The sequence below is a fragment of the Anopheles darlingi genome, chromosome 3 (assembly GCF_943734745.1).
Source record: "Anopheles darlingi chromosome 3, idAnoDarlMG_H_01, whole genome shotgun sequence".
Taxonomy (NCBI): Eukaryota; Metazoa; Arthropoda; class Insecta; order Diptera; family Culicidae; genus Anopheles; species Anopheles darlingi.
Window position 1 is genome coordinate 49419542 of NC_064875.1, and position 17500 is coordinate 49437041.

Genomic DNA, 17500 nt, shown 5'->3' on the forward strand with positions numbered 1-17500 from the left:
TTACTATCGCCATGATCTAGACGGTGCAAGAAGCCGAGAACCACTTTTCCCGGGGGCACCGAAAAATCGGTGCAAGCGGAATGGATTCGAGATGTTACAGTCGAGAGGCGAACCCCAACATTACACACCAACGGACACAACACACACAAACAGACACCCCCTCTCTCTAGGAAGCTGGATAAATGGCTGGCGTTTCGGAAATCGTAAACGGCGTATCGTGCGGCTGTACTCTTACATGTTTCAATAATTTGTTTTGTTGTTTTTCGTGTGCGATCAAACGCGTATTTGTCGTATTCTCGTCCTGGCAATGGATGACCGTTCGAGAGGGTAGAGATTGTTCGATTTAAATACAAATCTATAGGATAGCAAATATTTACAGGACACACCAAAATGAAACCACTGGTCAAGATAGCAGAAAGTAATAACCCAGACACCTAAACCAGAGGAGTGCACCACTCTACCTTTTCTTAAACCACTCCCCGGCACCGTTGTAGATGTTTGTTCGTTTCGGGATGGAGCGTGCGGCGCTAGACTAGTAGAATGTCCCGTCCGCGTTCCCATTGCATCTACGTATATAAAGGATGGCAATTTGCATAGCAGAGCAGAGAGAATGGTTGGAGAGGAGAAGCGAAAAACTGCAGCCTACTTGGGTGTAAATAAAACGTGTGGTTGCAGAACATCTGCATTTTGCTGTTCTTTAAATTACATCCGAAGTGGTGCTTCTATTAAAACTCTACAAGGCTATCTACAAAGCTCTATGCTCCTTTTTTCGTTAAATTTCGGGTTGCTGTTTCACCATATATTTAAGTATTCAACTATGGGTTTGTAGCTGCGGCATTGGAACAAGTTTGAACAAGTTGTCAAACATCCTGACAAGCGGTTCACAGATAAAGCCGCTCTCTAAACAGTAAAAACAGCCAAAAATAAGCGATTCCCGGGAAAATGAGTGATATTTTCGGCAACCTCGACAACTTTCTTGAGAGTAAGTTCCATTTGAGCATTTATTGTTTACGAAATAAATGCAACTTCTATTGCTACCGGCTAGATTATGACGACAACTGTTTGGATGCCAGCATCGATGGGGAGGCGTTAAACGGCAGCATTTCAGTCCCTTCACCAGTGCCCATAAGTAAAAGTAGGAGAAAATCAAAATTACCAAAAGCTGGAGCTGCTGAAGTTCAAACGAGCAAAGAGGCGGATGTTGTGGTTCCATGTTCAAGTGCAATCCAGCAGCCAACCGTTGTGGAAGTGCTTCCGGCGGTTGCTGAACCAACGATAGCGGCAACGGTTGATTTGTCGGGTTGCCCCAGATCGGATTTGGATGGTAAGATCTGGCAGTTAGTAATGATTACTTTCGTAACTTCATTATACTATCGGTTCCTCTTTTCCGGCTTTCCGAAACAGAGAAAATGCAAGAATTGTACCGGATGTACAACTTCATCTTTCTGCACAAAAATCCGGTGGTCGAAGAGAAGCTTAGGATGGAAGCTGGTAAGTAAACTTGCTCACAAAATGTTTTCCATTCTTAATAGACGCCGATATGGCTTAACTTCCTTCTGTGCCTTTATCCCCTAAGGATCGGTGAGCGTGATCAAAAGGAGCTTTAACTCTCTGAAGACAGCCTACGAGACAAGGAAGCCGATTAAAGGCAAGGAGATTGACAGACTATTATCACGTTTAAATTTGCTTAAAGCCAAATTGAATCAACTGCACAGCGATATCCAAATTCTGCTAATGGATGTTAATCCCAATACTACCACAGCAACGCGTTCAAACAGACGTCGTCGCAATCAACCCCTCTTAAACCCCGTTTGCCCAGCCGATGTCATAACTGTAAGAGCCTCGTCTGTAGTGGGCCGTTTTTCAATTGGCAAGTCTTTAACCATTCCCAATCGTAATACATACATTTTAGATAACCCTGGACCCTGATGACACACCGGGGCGGATGCCGTTGCCTTCAGTTCCTTCGGCTACTGTAAGTATCACGGCATTAACATTAACTGAAACCGAACGACGCTGTAATCGAAACAACGCACTCGCTGTACGAAGATCGATTTAGATTCCGACAACGAAGAGCCACCTTTAACCGCTGCCCAGATGTCGGCATCGTTTGAGGCGGAAAACTACCAAATGCGTATCAAAGTAAAGTGGGGTACCACCATCGAAACCTTCGATCACCGACGTCATCAAAAGTTTGCGGACATCATGGCTAAGCTGGCAGCCCGGGAAAAGGCGGACACGAATCGCATTCTGTTGAACATTGGCGATCGCATCATTTACGCCGACGACACACCGGACACGATCAACTACAAAACATTCCAGTTCATTTGTAAGTGTATGCACCGGGACCAGAGTAGGTGGCAAACTGATCTCATTTGCTCTGACGGTCGGGCGGAACCTGTTTTTGTTTTTTCTTTTTTAGCTGGACGCATTCTTAAGGAGAAGGCACCAACGGGGGCGAAGAATGGTCCGGCAGCGGCAGCGACCGCCAGCAAAGCCGGTCTCATTACGCTAAAGCTGCAGCTAGAAAAGCGCAAAGAACCGCTACAGATTCGCATTGAAAAAACGCAAACGATGGCCGTCGTGATAGTAAAGTGTGCCGAGGAGCTAAAATGCAAACCAACAAAGATACGGCTGTACTTTGACGGCGATATGGTCAACAGTAACAGCAAACCCGATGATCTCGAGCTCGAAGGTGACGAGGTGCTGGACGTTCGTCTCGTTGATTAGTTCTAAAACTCTTTGGTAGGCTTAAAGATATGTTTGAATAAAATACATGTTGAGATCTTCTTTAAAATAGTATGCTCATCATCAAGATGAGGTGCATGGAAAAGGGCTCTTCTTCCAGAATAGCGAAAAGCAATCGTCTAGGGCATTCAATTTGGCATCCTGCGTCGATAATCTACCTCGCAACTGTAAATAATAGCGCCTAATTCCGTGAGCTGCCCACTGGCCGATGGAAACACTCTGCATGCGTGTAGAGCAAAGAATGCGCATGTACAGCAACATGCCAAGCATACGCGCGAACTTAATCACTCCGTTGCCCTTATTTCACATGGTCCCGCCAGCGCTCCTTTTCTGTAGGTCTCCTCCAGTGGATCAGTGGGCGGTGGGGCGGGGCACAAACAGCTTGTACATTTAAACAAGAATTGCCGAAAGGAAAATGTAAACCGCGCTAACATCGGCGACGGTTTACAGCTCCTCACCGACGACCCCTTTTTATCCCGTACGGAACTGACCTAACAGCAGCCCACCACCACTACCATCGTCACCGCCAAAAAGCGGTGGTCGCAATCTCAACTTCTTCAGCTCCGCAGCACCACAGGCAGCTTCCTTCCCTGTTCCCCGGTGCGTGCGTGTTCGTGTGCGTGCGATCGCACCTGATCGCCAGGTTGCTGGCGAATGAATGGATGCCCAACCGCCCGACGAGATGATCGTATCTCTTCGGAGAGTGCTTTTCTTCGCTCACCCACCTGGTGTGCGCGGTCCCTGACCGCGATCGAGCGTTCGCATCTTATGGTCTTAGCCAACGGACACCCTGCTTGCTGCTGCTAGTAGTCGACATCTTGCTGCAGAAGTGAACGGATCGCGTACCTCGTCGTTTGCGTTTGCGTTTGCGTTTTCGCTGGCCCTCTCGTGCTCTAGCTCAGAGAGTGTGGTTGAGCATAGGATCTAACGGCCATCTTACGGTAATCGTGATCTCTTCGTGTGCGAGAAGTATAGTGACCAGTGGCGCGCGTACGAAGAATTCCCGCTACCTACTTTAACTGTGGCTCTCGGTGGCTGCTCGGTGGACCGCTCGGTACCGTGCTTATAACGGGTATTCTGTAAGGAATTCTGGGTGGCCTAGAAAGACCCTTCCACCTGGATAGTACGCGTGGAAATTTGGCCGAAAATATATCTAGTTCGTCCTACTCAACCGGCGATCGGTGCTGTTTTCAAATGTAAGGTCCTTTATAATTCGCTACATACAGTAAGTGTGTGCAGTGATCGTAGCAAAAAGCATAAGCGAGAGTGGAGTGAATTTACCAATCCATAAAACAAAACAAAAACTGTAAAGAGTTTTGTGTGAGATAATGCGTCTAATGGAATAGTAATGAATGGTTGTGTGTAGCGATGAAGGGAGTTATGAGGACCAATTCGATGATGATCCTAAATTGCTGTAATGCTGTGGCAGTAGCAGCAGTAAGGGTGTCGAGCGTCGTTGGCTCAAAGCATCAACAACTGAACGCGGTTGCGCGTGTGAAAAGAAAGCGGTATTGAGCACGGAGCGGAAGCACGCTGCGCAACAACATCCTCGGAACACATCATCACCCTAGCGGCGTACCATCGTAGCGGCGCGCCACCGTGCACCACCCATTGATCTTGCATTCCAATCGAAATCCGTACCTCCCCACATCCAAGAGATGATGGTGATGATGATGAGAAGGAGGAGGAGGAGGACAACGACGACGGAGACGAAGACGGAGACAGCGGGCTAGCTAGGGATGGAGACGGAGACGAGGACGGCTTCCCATCATCTCTTTCGTTATCGAATTCTTCTTCGTATAACCAGTTTACCACTTTCGAATTTTTCATCATGCCAAAGCCATGATGATGATGATAATGATGGTGGTGGTGGTGGTGGTGGTGCTGGTGGTGATGTGGGGGTCTTCGGTACGCCGAGAGAGCACGCGAGAGCATTCGATGCTGTCCGCTCCGCTCCAAGGCGCCGCTTTTTTTTGCCTCTTTCTCCTTTATTTTCATTTCATTTTGAGGTCAATACACACCAATACACCTACTGCTGGTACCATGATGATGATAGCAGCTCCGCAAGAAGGGATTGGGATTCTTCTGCTGCTGCCCAGAAGCGGTTTGGATGGTGGGATGGAGGAAAGTAACATATCATCACACCCCGTGGTGGTGGTGGTGATGGTGCTTGATGCTGTTCCTCGGGGCTAGCAACGCACCTCACAGCACCATACCTGGAACGGTCTGAAGACACACGTTGACGCTCTCTTGATCCTCTCGCTCTCCTTCTGATCTTGATCCAATCCACACAACACACATACCACGCACACGCACACTTGAGCGCCCGCGCGGAATGGCGACCATGATGGAAACAGGTGGTGAGTGCGTGTGACGCAGCACCCCGTCGCCCGCACGAAAGACTTCGACGTCTCGGAGATAGGCGACGAACCCGCCCTAGCTGACTGCTATAGGTGCGATCACTTGATCGCTTGTGTAACCCACGCCCCAGGAGGTGAAGGAATATTCAAGTTTATCAAGTAACAACAGTAACAAAAACAACAACAACACGATTGCGAACGTCTCTTCTGCCTTTCTCCTTTCGCCTTGCGCATACTCTACGTGCCCAACGTTTTTTGTCTCTCCGCGGCATCTTCAAGCTCCATCGTACCACCGCAGTACAGACGTGCCATCCAATGGATGGATGCGCCGTGATGCTTGAGTGAACCTTGAGGCATGTTTGCGTTGTGCTGGCTGGCTGGCTGGCTGGCTGGTTCCAATGACAATTTATCGTGATGGTGTGACAATGGCGCAATTTTCGCGTTCAGTCGATTCGACGTGTGTTTGATTTGAATAATCTCGCCAGCCTCTCTTCGCTCGTGGCAGTGTGTTTGTATTTGCTCCGGTGGTCCACGCAGGGGCAACGCATGCCTCCTCCTCCTCTCAAACATCGCATTCAAGACTGTCGAGTTGGGGCGATTGCATGCTTTAGTGAGTAAATCAAATTGAAGGATTTTATAATCGAGCCCCGGCGTGCCCCGCTGCATGGCACGAGATGAAAGCGGCCCAACCTCCGGCGAGATAGCATTAGAAGCGGATCGAGCACCAGCTCTATGCGGCTCCAGCAGCCATATCATAGAGTAGGATTATCAGAGCGCGTGATCGACTCGCGTGCTGTGCCCTGGCGAAAATCGATTTTTCGTTCGTTCGTTCGTTCGTTAGCCCGATTCGATTTCTCCAGCCAGCCGGCCAACTCGCCCATCCGTCAGAGTCAGATTTCACTCCAACCACAATCGGATCGGTTGATTATTGGACACCGTTGGACAGTCAAAAGCGATGCAGAACCGCGCGCCGCGTTGCTCTGGTCAGATCGGTTCAGCCGGAGGCAGCCGCAGGCAAAGTATAAATGCGCGACGGACGCGTTTAGCGATGGCGAACCGGTTGACCTTGGCTGGATTAGAACGTTTCCACGGCTTGTATTTTGAAGATAAAAGGTGGCGCTTCACAGCCACAGCCAAGACGGCCTTGACGATACGATGCAGTTTACACGGTACGGTTTACTGGATTGAAACTGCATTTCGATAGCCCTTCGGTGGACAACAGCAGCGGGTGGCATGGGTATTTGCCTTTGGACTTAGAAATGTCACAGAGTTACTCCGTATGCTTAAGCAAACATTTGCTGCCGTTGGCCAATGTTTGCCTATTCAAGTTCAGCTACCGGCAATAGGACCAGCAGATAAGTGAGCATTTCCATTACGTCTGTAATTTAAAAAGGAATAATGTTAAATATTTGAATTAGATCTTGAAGACATTAAAGTGCATCTAGATCTCCATTTGTCCATGCTTCTAGATCCCCATACTTAAGAATGTTATCAGTGGCGCTCCACGTTTAGTACTAGTATTTGGACGTTTTCCCATTTCTTTGAATGCTCAACAGCATACACAGATAGAAGCCACTTTGTCTCTATTGTAATCGCACGTGAGCTGTCTTATTCCAAACGTGCACCTTGAGCAGAAGATCAACTGATACAAACCTTCATGTTAACTGATTAGGACCCTGCCTTATCGGAGTCCTCTATTAGCCTCCTGCATTGGATCCTGGTGTAAGTTTCAGCCACTTTACACAATCTCCATGGAAATGTTGCTATCGGTAGCACGTGCATTGTTACTTACTGCTACTTTTTGATCCTCAAGTTGATCGTCTCCAGCACCTAAACAACCTATCCATTAGATGATCAGCCCTACCAAAGGTTCCTCAATACCTTCGTGAAAAAAGCACGTCAGGCGTCAGACCTGTGGCACGTGAAACCTGCTTGAAGAAAGCCAACACGACAGAGCTCATTGCACTTTATCACCCTACAGCCCAAACATGGTTCTGCACCATTGGCCTGTTGGTGGGTTGCGCTCCGCTCCCCCTCCTCCACCCTGTTGCTACTATTGCCCATCGATCGCGTGCAGAGCACTCGCCAACTTATGCCATATATGATGAACATGATCATGATGATGATGAAAGCAATTGATTGGCAATAAACTCGTGACGCACTTCACCGCACCACCGACGACACGCTTTTGCGCCTTATATTGCACACAAATAAAAAAACCAAAAATATTAACGCCCTTCATGACGATGAATGAGTCGCGAGAAACATATGGATTGGATGAAATCTATCGAAAAGTGTTTAAACTTTCCAAACCACACCCCCTTATGCGTGTTATGTGCCATTGTGTGTGTGCTAATTCTTTTGCCACTTCTGCCTTTCTCTCGGCTCGACCCCCTCTGCTGCCCGCACACGCATAGGTTCCTGTGACAACCGTCGGCCACAGCCCTGCAACCCTCGATGACGCCAGTCTTAATTACACCCCCGGTAGGGGGACGGCAGCGCCACTGGCTGCTGCTGGTGCTACTCGCGTGCCTAGTAGCTTCCGTTTCGTGTGCGGCGTGGCGGCCCTGCGCAGACCTGGATGCGTTGCTGAAAATACCGTGCCGGTAAGTGTTTCGAATGTTTCTGGCCCAACCCACCACCCTAGGGAGTCGGCCTCTCCCCACATTCGTGGCCACTGCACTGAACGGCCACTTAAAAGTAAACCAATATCCCAATCTCCACGGTGCCTCTCGATTTCGCGCCGCTTTTCGGTTCGCATTTTCACTCCCCTATTTGGATCAATAGCTGGTGGTTTTCACGGCCACGGCAATTCGAAGCGTTCGCCTCTTTCGCGTCTCATTCGTTGTGCTTTACCTCCCTCCTTCCTTCCCCGCAGGTGTAACATTGAAACGGCGGGAAACAACAGCCAGTACGTGTTTGTGAATGTGAACTGCGATCGAACCACGCTAACGGCGCCCTTCCCGGCGGGCATACCGATCATTTCGTTTTCCCAGCGCAATAATGGCCACCAGCTGCTGCCGGTAGGTTTTCCGGGGGGGATGGCGACGATGACGAATGTGAAACCACCACCCTTTTCCCTTCGTTTATTTTTTTTTGTGCGCCCGTTTAGGATTTGGCCATTCTCAATGCGCCCGTCCGGAAGCTCGATTTCTCTAGCAACGCGATTCGTTCGTTCGGCACCAAAGCACTGTTTGCCAGCGTGGCCGAGCATCTGACCGAGCTCCGGCTTGCCAGCAACCTGCTCGGTGACAATCTGAATCCCATCTTCTCCACCGACGTCCTGCAGTCGCTGACCGGGCTCAAGGTGCTCGATCTCTCCGGCAACCACATCATTGCGCTCGAGGAAAGCATCTTTGATGGTAACCGGCGGCTTACGGAGCTGTACCTTGATCGGAACAAGATCACCACGGTACCGGTGGCAGCCATGAAGCAACTGACCACGCTCAAGCTACTGTCCTTACGCAGCAATCGGATCGATTCGCTCGAACCGGAAGCGTTCAATTTCGCGAACAAACTCGAACGGCTCGATCTGCGCAACAACCGAATTCGCAGCCTGAAATCGAAGGCCTTCGCCAATCTGGCCAGCATGAAGGAGGTATTGCTGGCGGGCAATCAGCTAAGCCACGTCGACGAGCGTGCCCTGGCGGGGATGGATGCGCTCCAGAAGCTCGACATTTCCGACAATCTGCTGACGGAGTTCCCATCGGAGGCGCTCGGTTCGGTCGTATCGCTGAAGGTGCTCAACATCTCGCTCAACAACATCGGGCGACTGGATTCGAACCAGCTGAGTCAGCTACGGAACCTGCAGATTCTGGATATGAGCCGTAACACGATCGCCACCATTCTGCCGGGCACGTTCCGGGAGCAGCTGTTGCTAAAGTACCTTGACCTGAGCTTAAACTCTCTGCGGACGGTAAGTAGAAAGGAGCGTCATTGGAACATCGCGTGTGAATAAAACTTATACTTAACTAACTTTTCACAGATTGAGGATGACGCGTTCGAGGGGTTGGACAACCTGCAAACGCTAATCCTGCGGGACAACAATATCCTTTTCATCCCGGGCAGCGCGTTGGGCCGCTTGCCGAAGCTGTCGAATCTGTACCTCGACTTTAACCGTGTGGCCGCCCTGTCGGCTAGCATTCTGAAGTCGATACAGCCCGAAAACATCCGCTACCTGTCGCTATCTCGCAACGTGATCCGCGAGCTGCCTGGTGACAGTTTTGCCGCCTTCCGGAAGCTCATCTACCTCGATCTATCCGGCAACAGTTTGGGCGTAATCAGTGAGGACACGTTCAAGGGACTCGAGGGAACGCTGCTCGAGATCAAGCTCTCGTTCAATCGAATCGCTTCCCTGCGCAAGATCGGCCTACCGAAGCTGCGCCGACTCGATCTGAGCGCGAACAGCATCGACGATCTGGCGATCGATTCGTTCCACAGTTTGGCCAACCTGCTCTACCTGAACGTGAGCGGCAACGAGCACATTGGACAGATAACGCGCACCATGATCTATCCGCTGACGAAGCTGCAAGTGATCGACATCAGCCACTGTGGCCTGAAGGGCATCCAGGCCGATCTGTTCCACAACAATTCCGATCTGCGGATCGTGCTGCTGAACGACAATCAGCTCCGGGTGATCGAGGAGGGTACGTTCCTGAATCTAAACAACCTCTTCGAACTGTCGCTCGCCGGTAATGGGATCGAGCAGCTAAAGCCACGATCGTTCGTTAACACGGTCAACCTGAGAACACTAAACCTGCGCCGCAATGCACTGCAGGAGCTGCGAGCCGACATGTTCACTACGGAGACCGCACTCGAGCTGCTCGATGTGACCGATAATGCGCTCAAGAGCTTCTCACCCGACACGCTGAAGATCCATCCACGGTTACGCCGGGTGCTGCTCGCAAATAACCGGCTCGAAGTGTTCCCGCCCGAGCTGATCGCCGGGCTCGACTATCTGGAGGTGATCGATTTGTCCGGTAACCATTTGGCCACGATCCAGCAGCTCGACTTTGGCCGATTGGTGAACCTGCGCGAGCTGTATCTGCGCGAGAACGTGATCGATTCGGTGCAGGACATGGCCTTCCACAATTCGTCCCAGCTGCAGATCGTCGATCTGAGTGGTAACAAGCTAGACCGGCTATCAGAGCGCTCGTTCGAGGGTACGCTCCGGTTGGAGCGACTCGATCTCAGTGATAACAAGCTGTCCTCGCTGCCGGATCAGGTGCTAGCGCGCAGTCGTGTGCAGCGTCTCGAGCAGATCATGCTCGCCGGCAACAAACTGTCCACGGTGCCGGTCGGTGCGTTCGGGGATCAGCACGATTCCCTGCAGACGCTCGATCTGAGCCGGAATGCGATCAGGGAGGTACCACGCGCGAGCCATATGCTCATGATCAACGCTAAGCAGCTCGATTTGTCCTACAATCCCCTGTCACCGGAAGCGATCGCTACCGTGCTGGGACAACCGAAGACGGTGCGTCACCTCAACCTAGCCGGTACGGGTGTACGGGAGCTACCGATCCTTGAGACGCCCTATTTGCGTGCCCTAAATCTCTCGCACAACAACATTTCGGCCGTCAGTGGTAAGGCGTTCGAGAAGGTGACGCTACTCGAGCGACTCGATCTGTCGCACAATGCCATCGGTGATGCGGACGGGTTGCGCGAGATTTGGCCAAAGCTGGGCCTGCTGGCGTACCTGGATCTATCGAGCAACCCGATCCGTGCGATCACCGCACATACGTTCGAACGACTAGATGGCCTCATGGAGCTCTACATCCGCCAGCTGCCCGAACTGACGCGCCTCGAGAAGAATGCCTTCAAACCGCTCAAGGATCTGGCCGTACTCGAGGCGTTCCAGTACGCTAAGCTTGGTTATCTCGATGTGCAGGGTATCGTGCAGGAGCTGCCCACGCTGGCAGCGATCGATATCGAAGCGAAGGATGCCAATCTGGAGTCCGATCAGCTGCAGGTGATCCATCATCCGAAACTGCATACGCTCGGTTTGCATGGGTATGCCCTGCAAAGCATATCATCGGGTGCGTTCGCTGGACTGCGCAATAAGTATCTGACCGTGCGGCTACACAACACATCTCTTACGGCTCTGCCACCGGCGCTGTTGCTTCCGTTGCCACGCTCGGCGCAGATCGATTTCAGTATTGCCGGTTCGAAGGTCGGCACACTGACGCAACCATTCCTCAGTTCCCTCGATGATCGCAAGAACAGCATCAAGATCGAGGGGCTTGCCACGAATCCAGTCAACTGTGACTGTCAGGCACGTGCCTTCCGGCGCTGGATCCTAGCGGCGAAGGTTAGCGATGTACGGTGCGCCAGCCCGGCATCGCTCAGTGGCAAGCTGCTCACGGAAGTCGGTGACATCGAGCTGGTGTGCGACAACCGGCAGAAAGCGGGAGGCGTCGGTGGCACATCTTCAACCAGTGCCGGTACCACAACGGTCGCTACGACAACCGGAGGCCGGACGACACCGACGATCAGCTTCTATAATTACACCTCCGAGGTACAGATGACCAGATCGACGACGGAACACGATATCATCTGGAGCATGTCGCCAGCGTCTACCACCACCGGTCGAACGAAGGGTTCCAAATCCAAGATTGCTTCGGCCGCGGTGCCACCGCTGAAAAAGATGCCGGGCGCGAACGATGATACGCTCATCATCGGTATCGTTGGTGGGGTCGTGGTGTTCATCTTTCTGCTCATCATTTGTATCTGCATCTGCCGGTTGAAGATGAACAACGATAGCTATCACCATCACCAGCAGCATCGTGGGGGCCCACCGATGGCGATGGGCATTGGGCCGGGCGGTCATCCGGCCGGTACGCTGCAGGTGAACTACAAGGGTGGCAAGGGGCAAGGTGGTGCTGCCTCCGCTGCAGCGCTTTATCCTACCCTTGCACCACCGTACGCCCAAAGCTACGCCACGTTGCCTTACAAACCGAACGGATCACCGACTCAGCCACGGCCAAATTATTCGACCATCGGTCGGATACCATACCAATATCAGAATCATTCGCTTATGAGCCACCATCAGCAGTCCTCAGGACCCGGTACCCTGACACACTCGTCCCACAATCCGTACATCGTCTATCAGGACGATAAGGCTTACCGATGATGATGAGGCAGGTGAGACGGAGGAAACACGAAGAGAGCGGATGGGATGCTAGCAAGGCCGATGATTGGTAAAGTGCCTGATGGTCCTGCTGCTCGTGCTGCCGCTGCTGCTGATGATTGTTAAAGAGTGAAAGCGTGATTGAATGTCCGTGTCGTCCATGTGTCTGCTACGTTGAACGAGCATGTCTGTGTATATGTACGTACGTGTGTATGTGTCTGTGCATGTGTGTGTGTGTGTGTGGTTTTAATTAATGTTCATTGTTGTTTAGCCCTCGCGCTACCTCTATCTACCATGCGAGAGGAACCAGGCGGACGATACGAGACATCCTAGTGAAAGTCCTCCCAGCTCCCCGCACTACTACTTTGGACTTTATCGATGACTTTCTTTGGAACTAGACTTTAAAATGCATTCTTGCCCGGTGTCCCTGTAAACGCTGAGGACAAAATTGAAATTTCATTCATTAAAACAAAAAAAAAACAATGTTGAATACATGGCGTTCTCCATGTTTAGTCCTCCTCACTAGTTCTTTTGATCCCATATCCTACCTGTAACAAAATGCTCAAACTAGATCTAAAGAATGCGAGGAACTAGGGTAACGGCGGTGTAATAAGTGTATGATTTTCACTTTCCGCCACCTCTGGCTGGTGGATGGTGCTAATGCCTGTATTCAGATCGAGTCCGGTCCACCTGCCGGTGGGTTGTTCGGGTGTCGGCCACATTTCGCTCAAGCCGGACTGAACTGGGAGAAATCTGGTATAGGGGAAATAGGAACGCCAGAGCAGACGAATTAATTGTAGAAGTAGTGTTAGTGAACTAAATGAAATAATAAACATTAATGTTAATAACAAGACAAGGAATCTAGTTTTAAATTGAATAGGGTCAGTTCTGTGTGGAAACCGATGTAACTGAAAAAAAACGCTGTTGAAAGGTTCTTACCAATTTCCCTAAACTTGATTGAAACAGATTAGGCATTCAAATTATCTCTAAAAGCACTTGAGCGAAAATATTTTCAGAAACTATTTCTTCACACGAGACTTAAAATCTTAATGCCACAAACTTTGTTGAAAAACTGCTGATGGTACTGGCATTCGTTTATTTGGACCCGAAAAGGCATTACAATCACAGCTTGCTTTGTGGTACCATGGAGGTACATGATGCCATGACCGATTTGCTATGGAGTTTGCCTGCGGGGAATGAATCACCTTATTCTTTGGAAAGGTTTGCCATCGCATCGACGATTACAACTTGAAGCTAGTACGTACAGAGAAGTACGAAATATGAGAAATTAATTTTATTGATCTTCAGTCTTCTTGCATTGATAGACAGCTACACAATTTATGTTTTCACTGCCTAGGTCGAAATGTTCCAGCAATTGCCACCGTTCCAGAAAAGAATCTCCCGGTGCCATCGGTAGCGGATTCGTGTGCACACCGCGATCACTCCGAGGGCCAACGATAATGACGTAGCGCCCCTTAAACGCTTCGACATACTGAGTAAAAGCATCGCCGTTGTTGAAATAGCAAAACATGAGCCCATCTGTTGCATCGGTCAGTTCTTGCAACAGGCCACGTCCGGAACCGTGCATAAACTTCAATGGAATGTAGCTGATCGGTGCGTACTTGGAGCTCCACCAATCTTCATCGATCTCGATCCCTCTGAACGTGATGGTATCTAGAAGGAATGTGTTTTGCAGATCATTAGAATCATTCACGAAACGAACAACAGAGTGAGCAACATCGGGAAACTCACCATAAGCACAGCTGACTATCCATTCCAACAGTCCCGATCCGCACCCCACGCTAGCGATCAAGTTGACTTCGAGCCGACCAAGCACTTCACCGATCCGTTCGACATCCTGCTCGGTTGGCCAGGCCCAGAGATACCGTGACCGTTCGGTTGGCGCTAGCTCTTGTCCGATTTCCACAATTTTTCTCCATTTCCGTGTCTTCATAAAGCTGGTAATAAGTCGATCCGTTTCCTCCAATGTGTCGAATTGCCGATCGTGCATGGTTGTAGAGCAACGCGTTAAGCTGCAACACACTTTGGTACACTAGACGATCCCTTGATCACTTTGCGCCCTGCTGCTCGTGATGAAATGCTGCGAGGTTCGCTTACGCCAGTGAACTTCACAGAAATTATTAATAGATCCCAGACCGTTGCTGCCACCACTACCGGTACCACCTGTTTCATTGATTGTCTGCCGCGCACTAGGGGATGTCGCGAGATCACCAGCGGTTGGTGTTGCGTGTGTTGTGTGCGTACATGCGTTATTCTCGGCTGGCAGCTGGCCGCCTTCCAATGAAGGTGTACAATTGGCATTCAAATTACCGCCAATGTTGCTACTGATGCTAGTACTAGTATTGTTTGCTGCCGGTTTAAGGATTTTTCGATAGATTTCTAGATGATCGAGCCGCATGGCTTTGGATACGTCGGAAGGCTTTGCGGTGATTGCTGTTCTCGAGTCGGTCTCACTAACCGAACGTATCTCACTAGGTTGAATGATCGATTCTTTGGGTTTACCGACGACCTGTATCACGCTGATACGATTCGCTTGTACGACCGCAACGGGCGGTGCCTGTTTGGCACTGTTTTGTGCCTCGCGCTTAATAGCTTCCACCTGTCCCCCCGTCACACTGCCATTGGGAAGCACGATCTGCTTCAAATCGCTTTCCGGGTGCAAGCTTTTGGCGTGCCGGACGATATTATCACGTCTTGTGCTGGTCACGCCGCACAGCGAGCACTTGTATCCCTTCAGTTTCGAGTGCGTCTTTAAGTGCCGCTCGAGATTACGGGCATCGACAAACTCCTTCCCGCAGGATTGGCACTGGTAACGCTTCGTGCGATGGCTAAGAGAATGGTGTTTCAGCGCGTTCGGGCGCAGAAATCCTTTGCCGCAGTCATTGCACACGTACGATCGCTCGCCCTTGTGCACGATCAGATGTTTGGTCAGGTTTCCCTTCAGCGTAAACTGCAGCGGACAGAGGTGGCAGCTGAACTTCTCCTTCGGTGCGTGCTTTTCGTCCTTATGCACTTGAAGCTGGGCAACCGTGGCAAAGGAATCCTTACACCTGGTGCAGTGGTGCCGAGAGTCGTGGGCCTTCGTTCTGTGGAGCTCAAGATCGCGCTTGTGCAGATAGGTTTTGGTGCAGCTTTGGCAGGCGTACCGCGCCGATCGATGCACTTCATCGTGGAACCGTTTGTGGGACTTGGAGAATACCGTCTTGCTGCACGTGTCACAGTCGTAGCTTTTCCGGTTTTCACCCTTTGTAGCCTGCGAACGAACATCCTTTTCCATGAGCCGCTCTCCAGCCGGAAAAACTTCAACAAACCCAGCGCGTAAACGTCAAAACATAGTGGATCAATCTCGTATGTAGCGTCAATATATTGAACTGGCGCGGGTCAGATTGAGAGATTCAACAGTAGAAGGCCAGAAAAGGCTTTATATTAAGAAGGATTAGAAAGGATTTAGAGAATCTAGAACATATATCAAAGAGTATTTGCCGTCTGTTGCCTTGCTAATAGGTAATAGACCGGAAAAAAGGACACATTTTTCATCAGTACGGGGAACAATTTTAACACAAAACAACGAAATTGCGCAAGAAAAGGTTTGTTGGACTTAACGATACAAACAAAGTTGCTGTCAAAATCCATAAGCCGGTGCCACACGAAGCGTAAATCTCGCGTAAACTCTAGCGTAATGCCAAAAAGTATATGCTGTTTAGCATTTCGCTAGGTTTACGGTTCGTGTGGCACTGGCTTTTAATACAGAAAAAGCGAAGATGGACACCGTCGCAGGAAAGATACTACACCTTTTCTAAGACGCTAGTTTGTAGAGTAAAAAGCCCTTTTCGGTGGCGTTTGCGGTGCACCAACTGTGTGGGGCGATAGTTTGTTGAAATGAAAGTGCAGTTATTGTGCTGTGCGCCGAAACAAACGGGAAAAAGGTCCTTTTCCATCGACGGCAGAAGCGGGCGCAGCGCAGAGTGAAGGTAAAGAAGGAGAGCCAAGAGTGGAAGCGAATTAAGGTGGCATTTTCGGTGATTATTGGGCTGTTATCGAAGCTAAAGTGCATTTTGTGCATCGCGAATGTGTTGCCACTTTCGGTGAAAATGGGAAAAACCCGGGGGCTCTTCAAATTAATCCCCACCCAAGGGTCTCAGTAATGAATTATCGAAGTATGCGGGCTAGGAGTTAAAATGAGGTGAAGACCAATTGTAAAAGTGAAAAATGGAAAATTCGGAATCCTCTTTCTGGGGGGCATGAAATCCTGGCCCCGCCGAAGGACCAGCCTTGCGTGGAAAAATCAATACCAAAAAAAATAAAAATTAACAATGGCCGCTCGGGAGGAGTTTCTGCGGGTGAGAGCGAGAGTCTCGAGAGAGAAAATCCAGAGAGCGAGAACGTGAGAGTTGGTGTGTGAGAGCGAGATGGCGAAAGCCCGTGCCAGTGTCACAGAAAAGGATGCCGGAGAACGGCGACTGGAAGTTCTAACAAAATATGCGCATCTTTGCGAAGAGAAATTTTCACCAAACTTCAAACAGAAATTTTCACTAAAACTTATCAGAAAATCGCGAGCCTCGTCGGTGCTTATCTGGTGTGTGTCCTCCCGGTTTCGGTGGTGGTTTTGCGAGTACAGGGTAAAGTGCAATGCAAGGGTGGCGACGGATCGGCAGTGGTGGTGGGTTCTGCCATAAAAGACAAGTGCCATCAATTTAGCGATACTTGCGTGGCTCTTGAAGATGTCGATAGTGCACGGTACTGATATGCGCAAGAAGGAGCAGGAGGAGGAGAAGAAGGTTCAAGTGTTCAGTGCAGCGGGGCCTTCCCTCCGTTCTGTTTAGTGGGGCAAAATTAAGCCATTTTATCCGTGCAGTGTGCGAACAGAGATCCTGATGATGAGCTCCACGGAATGGACGAATCAATTTTATTCTTGTTAGACCCCTAAATGGCCCACCGGCGACGTACAACGAGTGACATTTTCAATTAATTTCATCAATTTACAAAGAAGATCTAGTTGGCACCGTCGCCGCCGTCGCTGCCGTCGTCGTCGGAGTTCTTTTTTCTGTTTGCGGAGCGTGCAGAATGCGCAGCGACCGATTGTGCACCGCCGCCGCGAGCGACGATGATGATGATGACGATGATGGTACACCGGGATTCAGCCAAGAGAGCAGAGAATTTTCGCTTTGCTTGAAGTTGAAGGCCGTCGTGTAAATTATGTACCATTTTTCCGTAGGAGGAGGAATTTATAAGTTTCTTTTTGGAT

The 17500-nt window shown here is 50.2% G+C and overlaps 6 protein-coding genes across 10 annotated transcripts in view; 4 read left to right on the forward strand and 2 right to left on the reverse strand.

Annotated features, from left to right (window-relative positions):
* Positions 1 to 378, forward strand: part of LOC125956575 (eukaryotic translation initiation factor 3 subunit J) — a 1836-nt gene extending 1458 nt beyond the window's left edge. Inside the window, exon 6 of the mRNA XM_049688603.1 lies at positions 1 to 378. This exon is cut by the window's left edge and continues 83 nt beyond it. The gene's annotated coding sequence lies outside the window, so the exon portion shown is untranslated.
* Positions 379 to 866: 488 nt separating this feature from the next.
* Positions 867 to 2778, forward strand: LOC125956557 (uncharacterized). Its single transcript, XM_049688570.1, has 7 exons — positions 867 to 982; positions 1046 to 1324; positions 1405 to 1491; positions 1577 to 1833; positions 1913 to 1975; positions 2050 to 2329; positions 2423 to 2778. The coding sequence occupies exons 1-7, from the start codon at positions 943 to 945 to the stop codon at positions 2728 to 2730; spliced, it is 1314 nt and encodes a 437-aa protein (XP_049544527.1). The 5' UTR covers positions 867 to 942; the 3' UTR covers positions 2731 to 2778.
* A 702-nt stretch (positions 2779 to 3480) lies between these two features.
* On the forward strand, positions 3481 to 13077 carry LOC125956535 (chaoptin). The gene is made up of 5 exons (XM_049688525.1): positions 3481 to 3944; positions 7526 to 7714; positions 7987 to 8131; positions 8221 to 9024; positions 9094 to 13077. Exons 2-5 carry the CDS (start codon positions 7566 to 7568, stop codon positions 12235 to 12237), a joined length of 4242 nt encoding a protein of 1413 aa, XP_049544482.1. The 5' UTR covers positions 3481 to 3944; positions 7526 to 7565; the 3' UTR covers positions 12238 to 13077.
* A 429-nt stretch (positions 13078 to 13506) lies between these two features.
* On the reverse strand, positions 13507 to 14381 carry LOC125956576 (uncharacterized). Its single transcript, XM_049688604.1, has 2 exons — positions 13987 to 14381; positions 13507 to 13908 (listed from the first exon to the last, which is right to left on the reverse strand). The coding sequence occupies exons 1-2, from the start codon at positions 14243 to 14245 to the stop codon at positions 13529 to 13531; spliced, it is 639 nt and encodes a 212-aa protein (XP_049544561.1). The 5' UTR covers positions 14246 to 14381; the 3' UTR covers positions 13507 to 13528.
* Positions 14288 to 15590, reverse strand: LOC125956564 (zinc finger and BTB domain-containing protein 24-like). The gene has a single exon (XM_049688577.1). It carries the CDS (start codon positions 15530 to 15532, stop codon positions 14288 to 14290), a length of 1245 nt encoding a protein of 414 aa, XP_049544534.1. The 5' UTR covers positions 15533 to 15590.
* Positions 15591 to 15983: 393 nt separating this feature from the next.
* The window catches only part of LOC125956540 (uncharacterized), a 10455-nt gene continuing 8938 nt past the window's right edge, over positions 15984 to 17500 (forward strand). Inside the window, exon 1 of one of the 5 annotated variants that reach the window (XM_049688537.1) lies at positions 15984 to 16226. The gene's annotated coding sequence lies outside the window, so the exon portion shown is untranslated. Of the gene's footprint in view, positions 16227 to 16603; positions 16875 to 16896; positions 16916 to 17500 lie in introns of those variants that run through there. The other 4 variants (XM_049688533.1, XM_049688534.1, XM_049688535.1 and 1 more) reach the window with 4 other exon arrangements.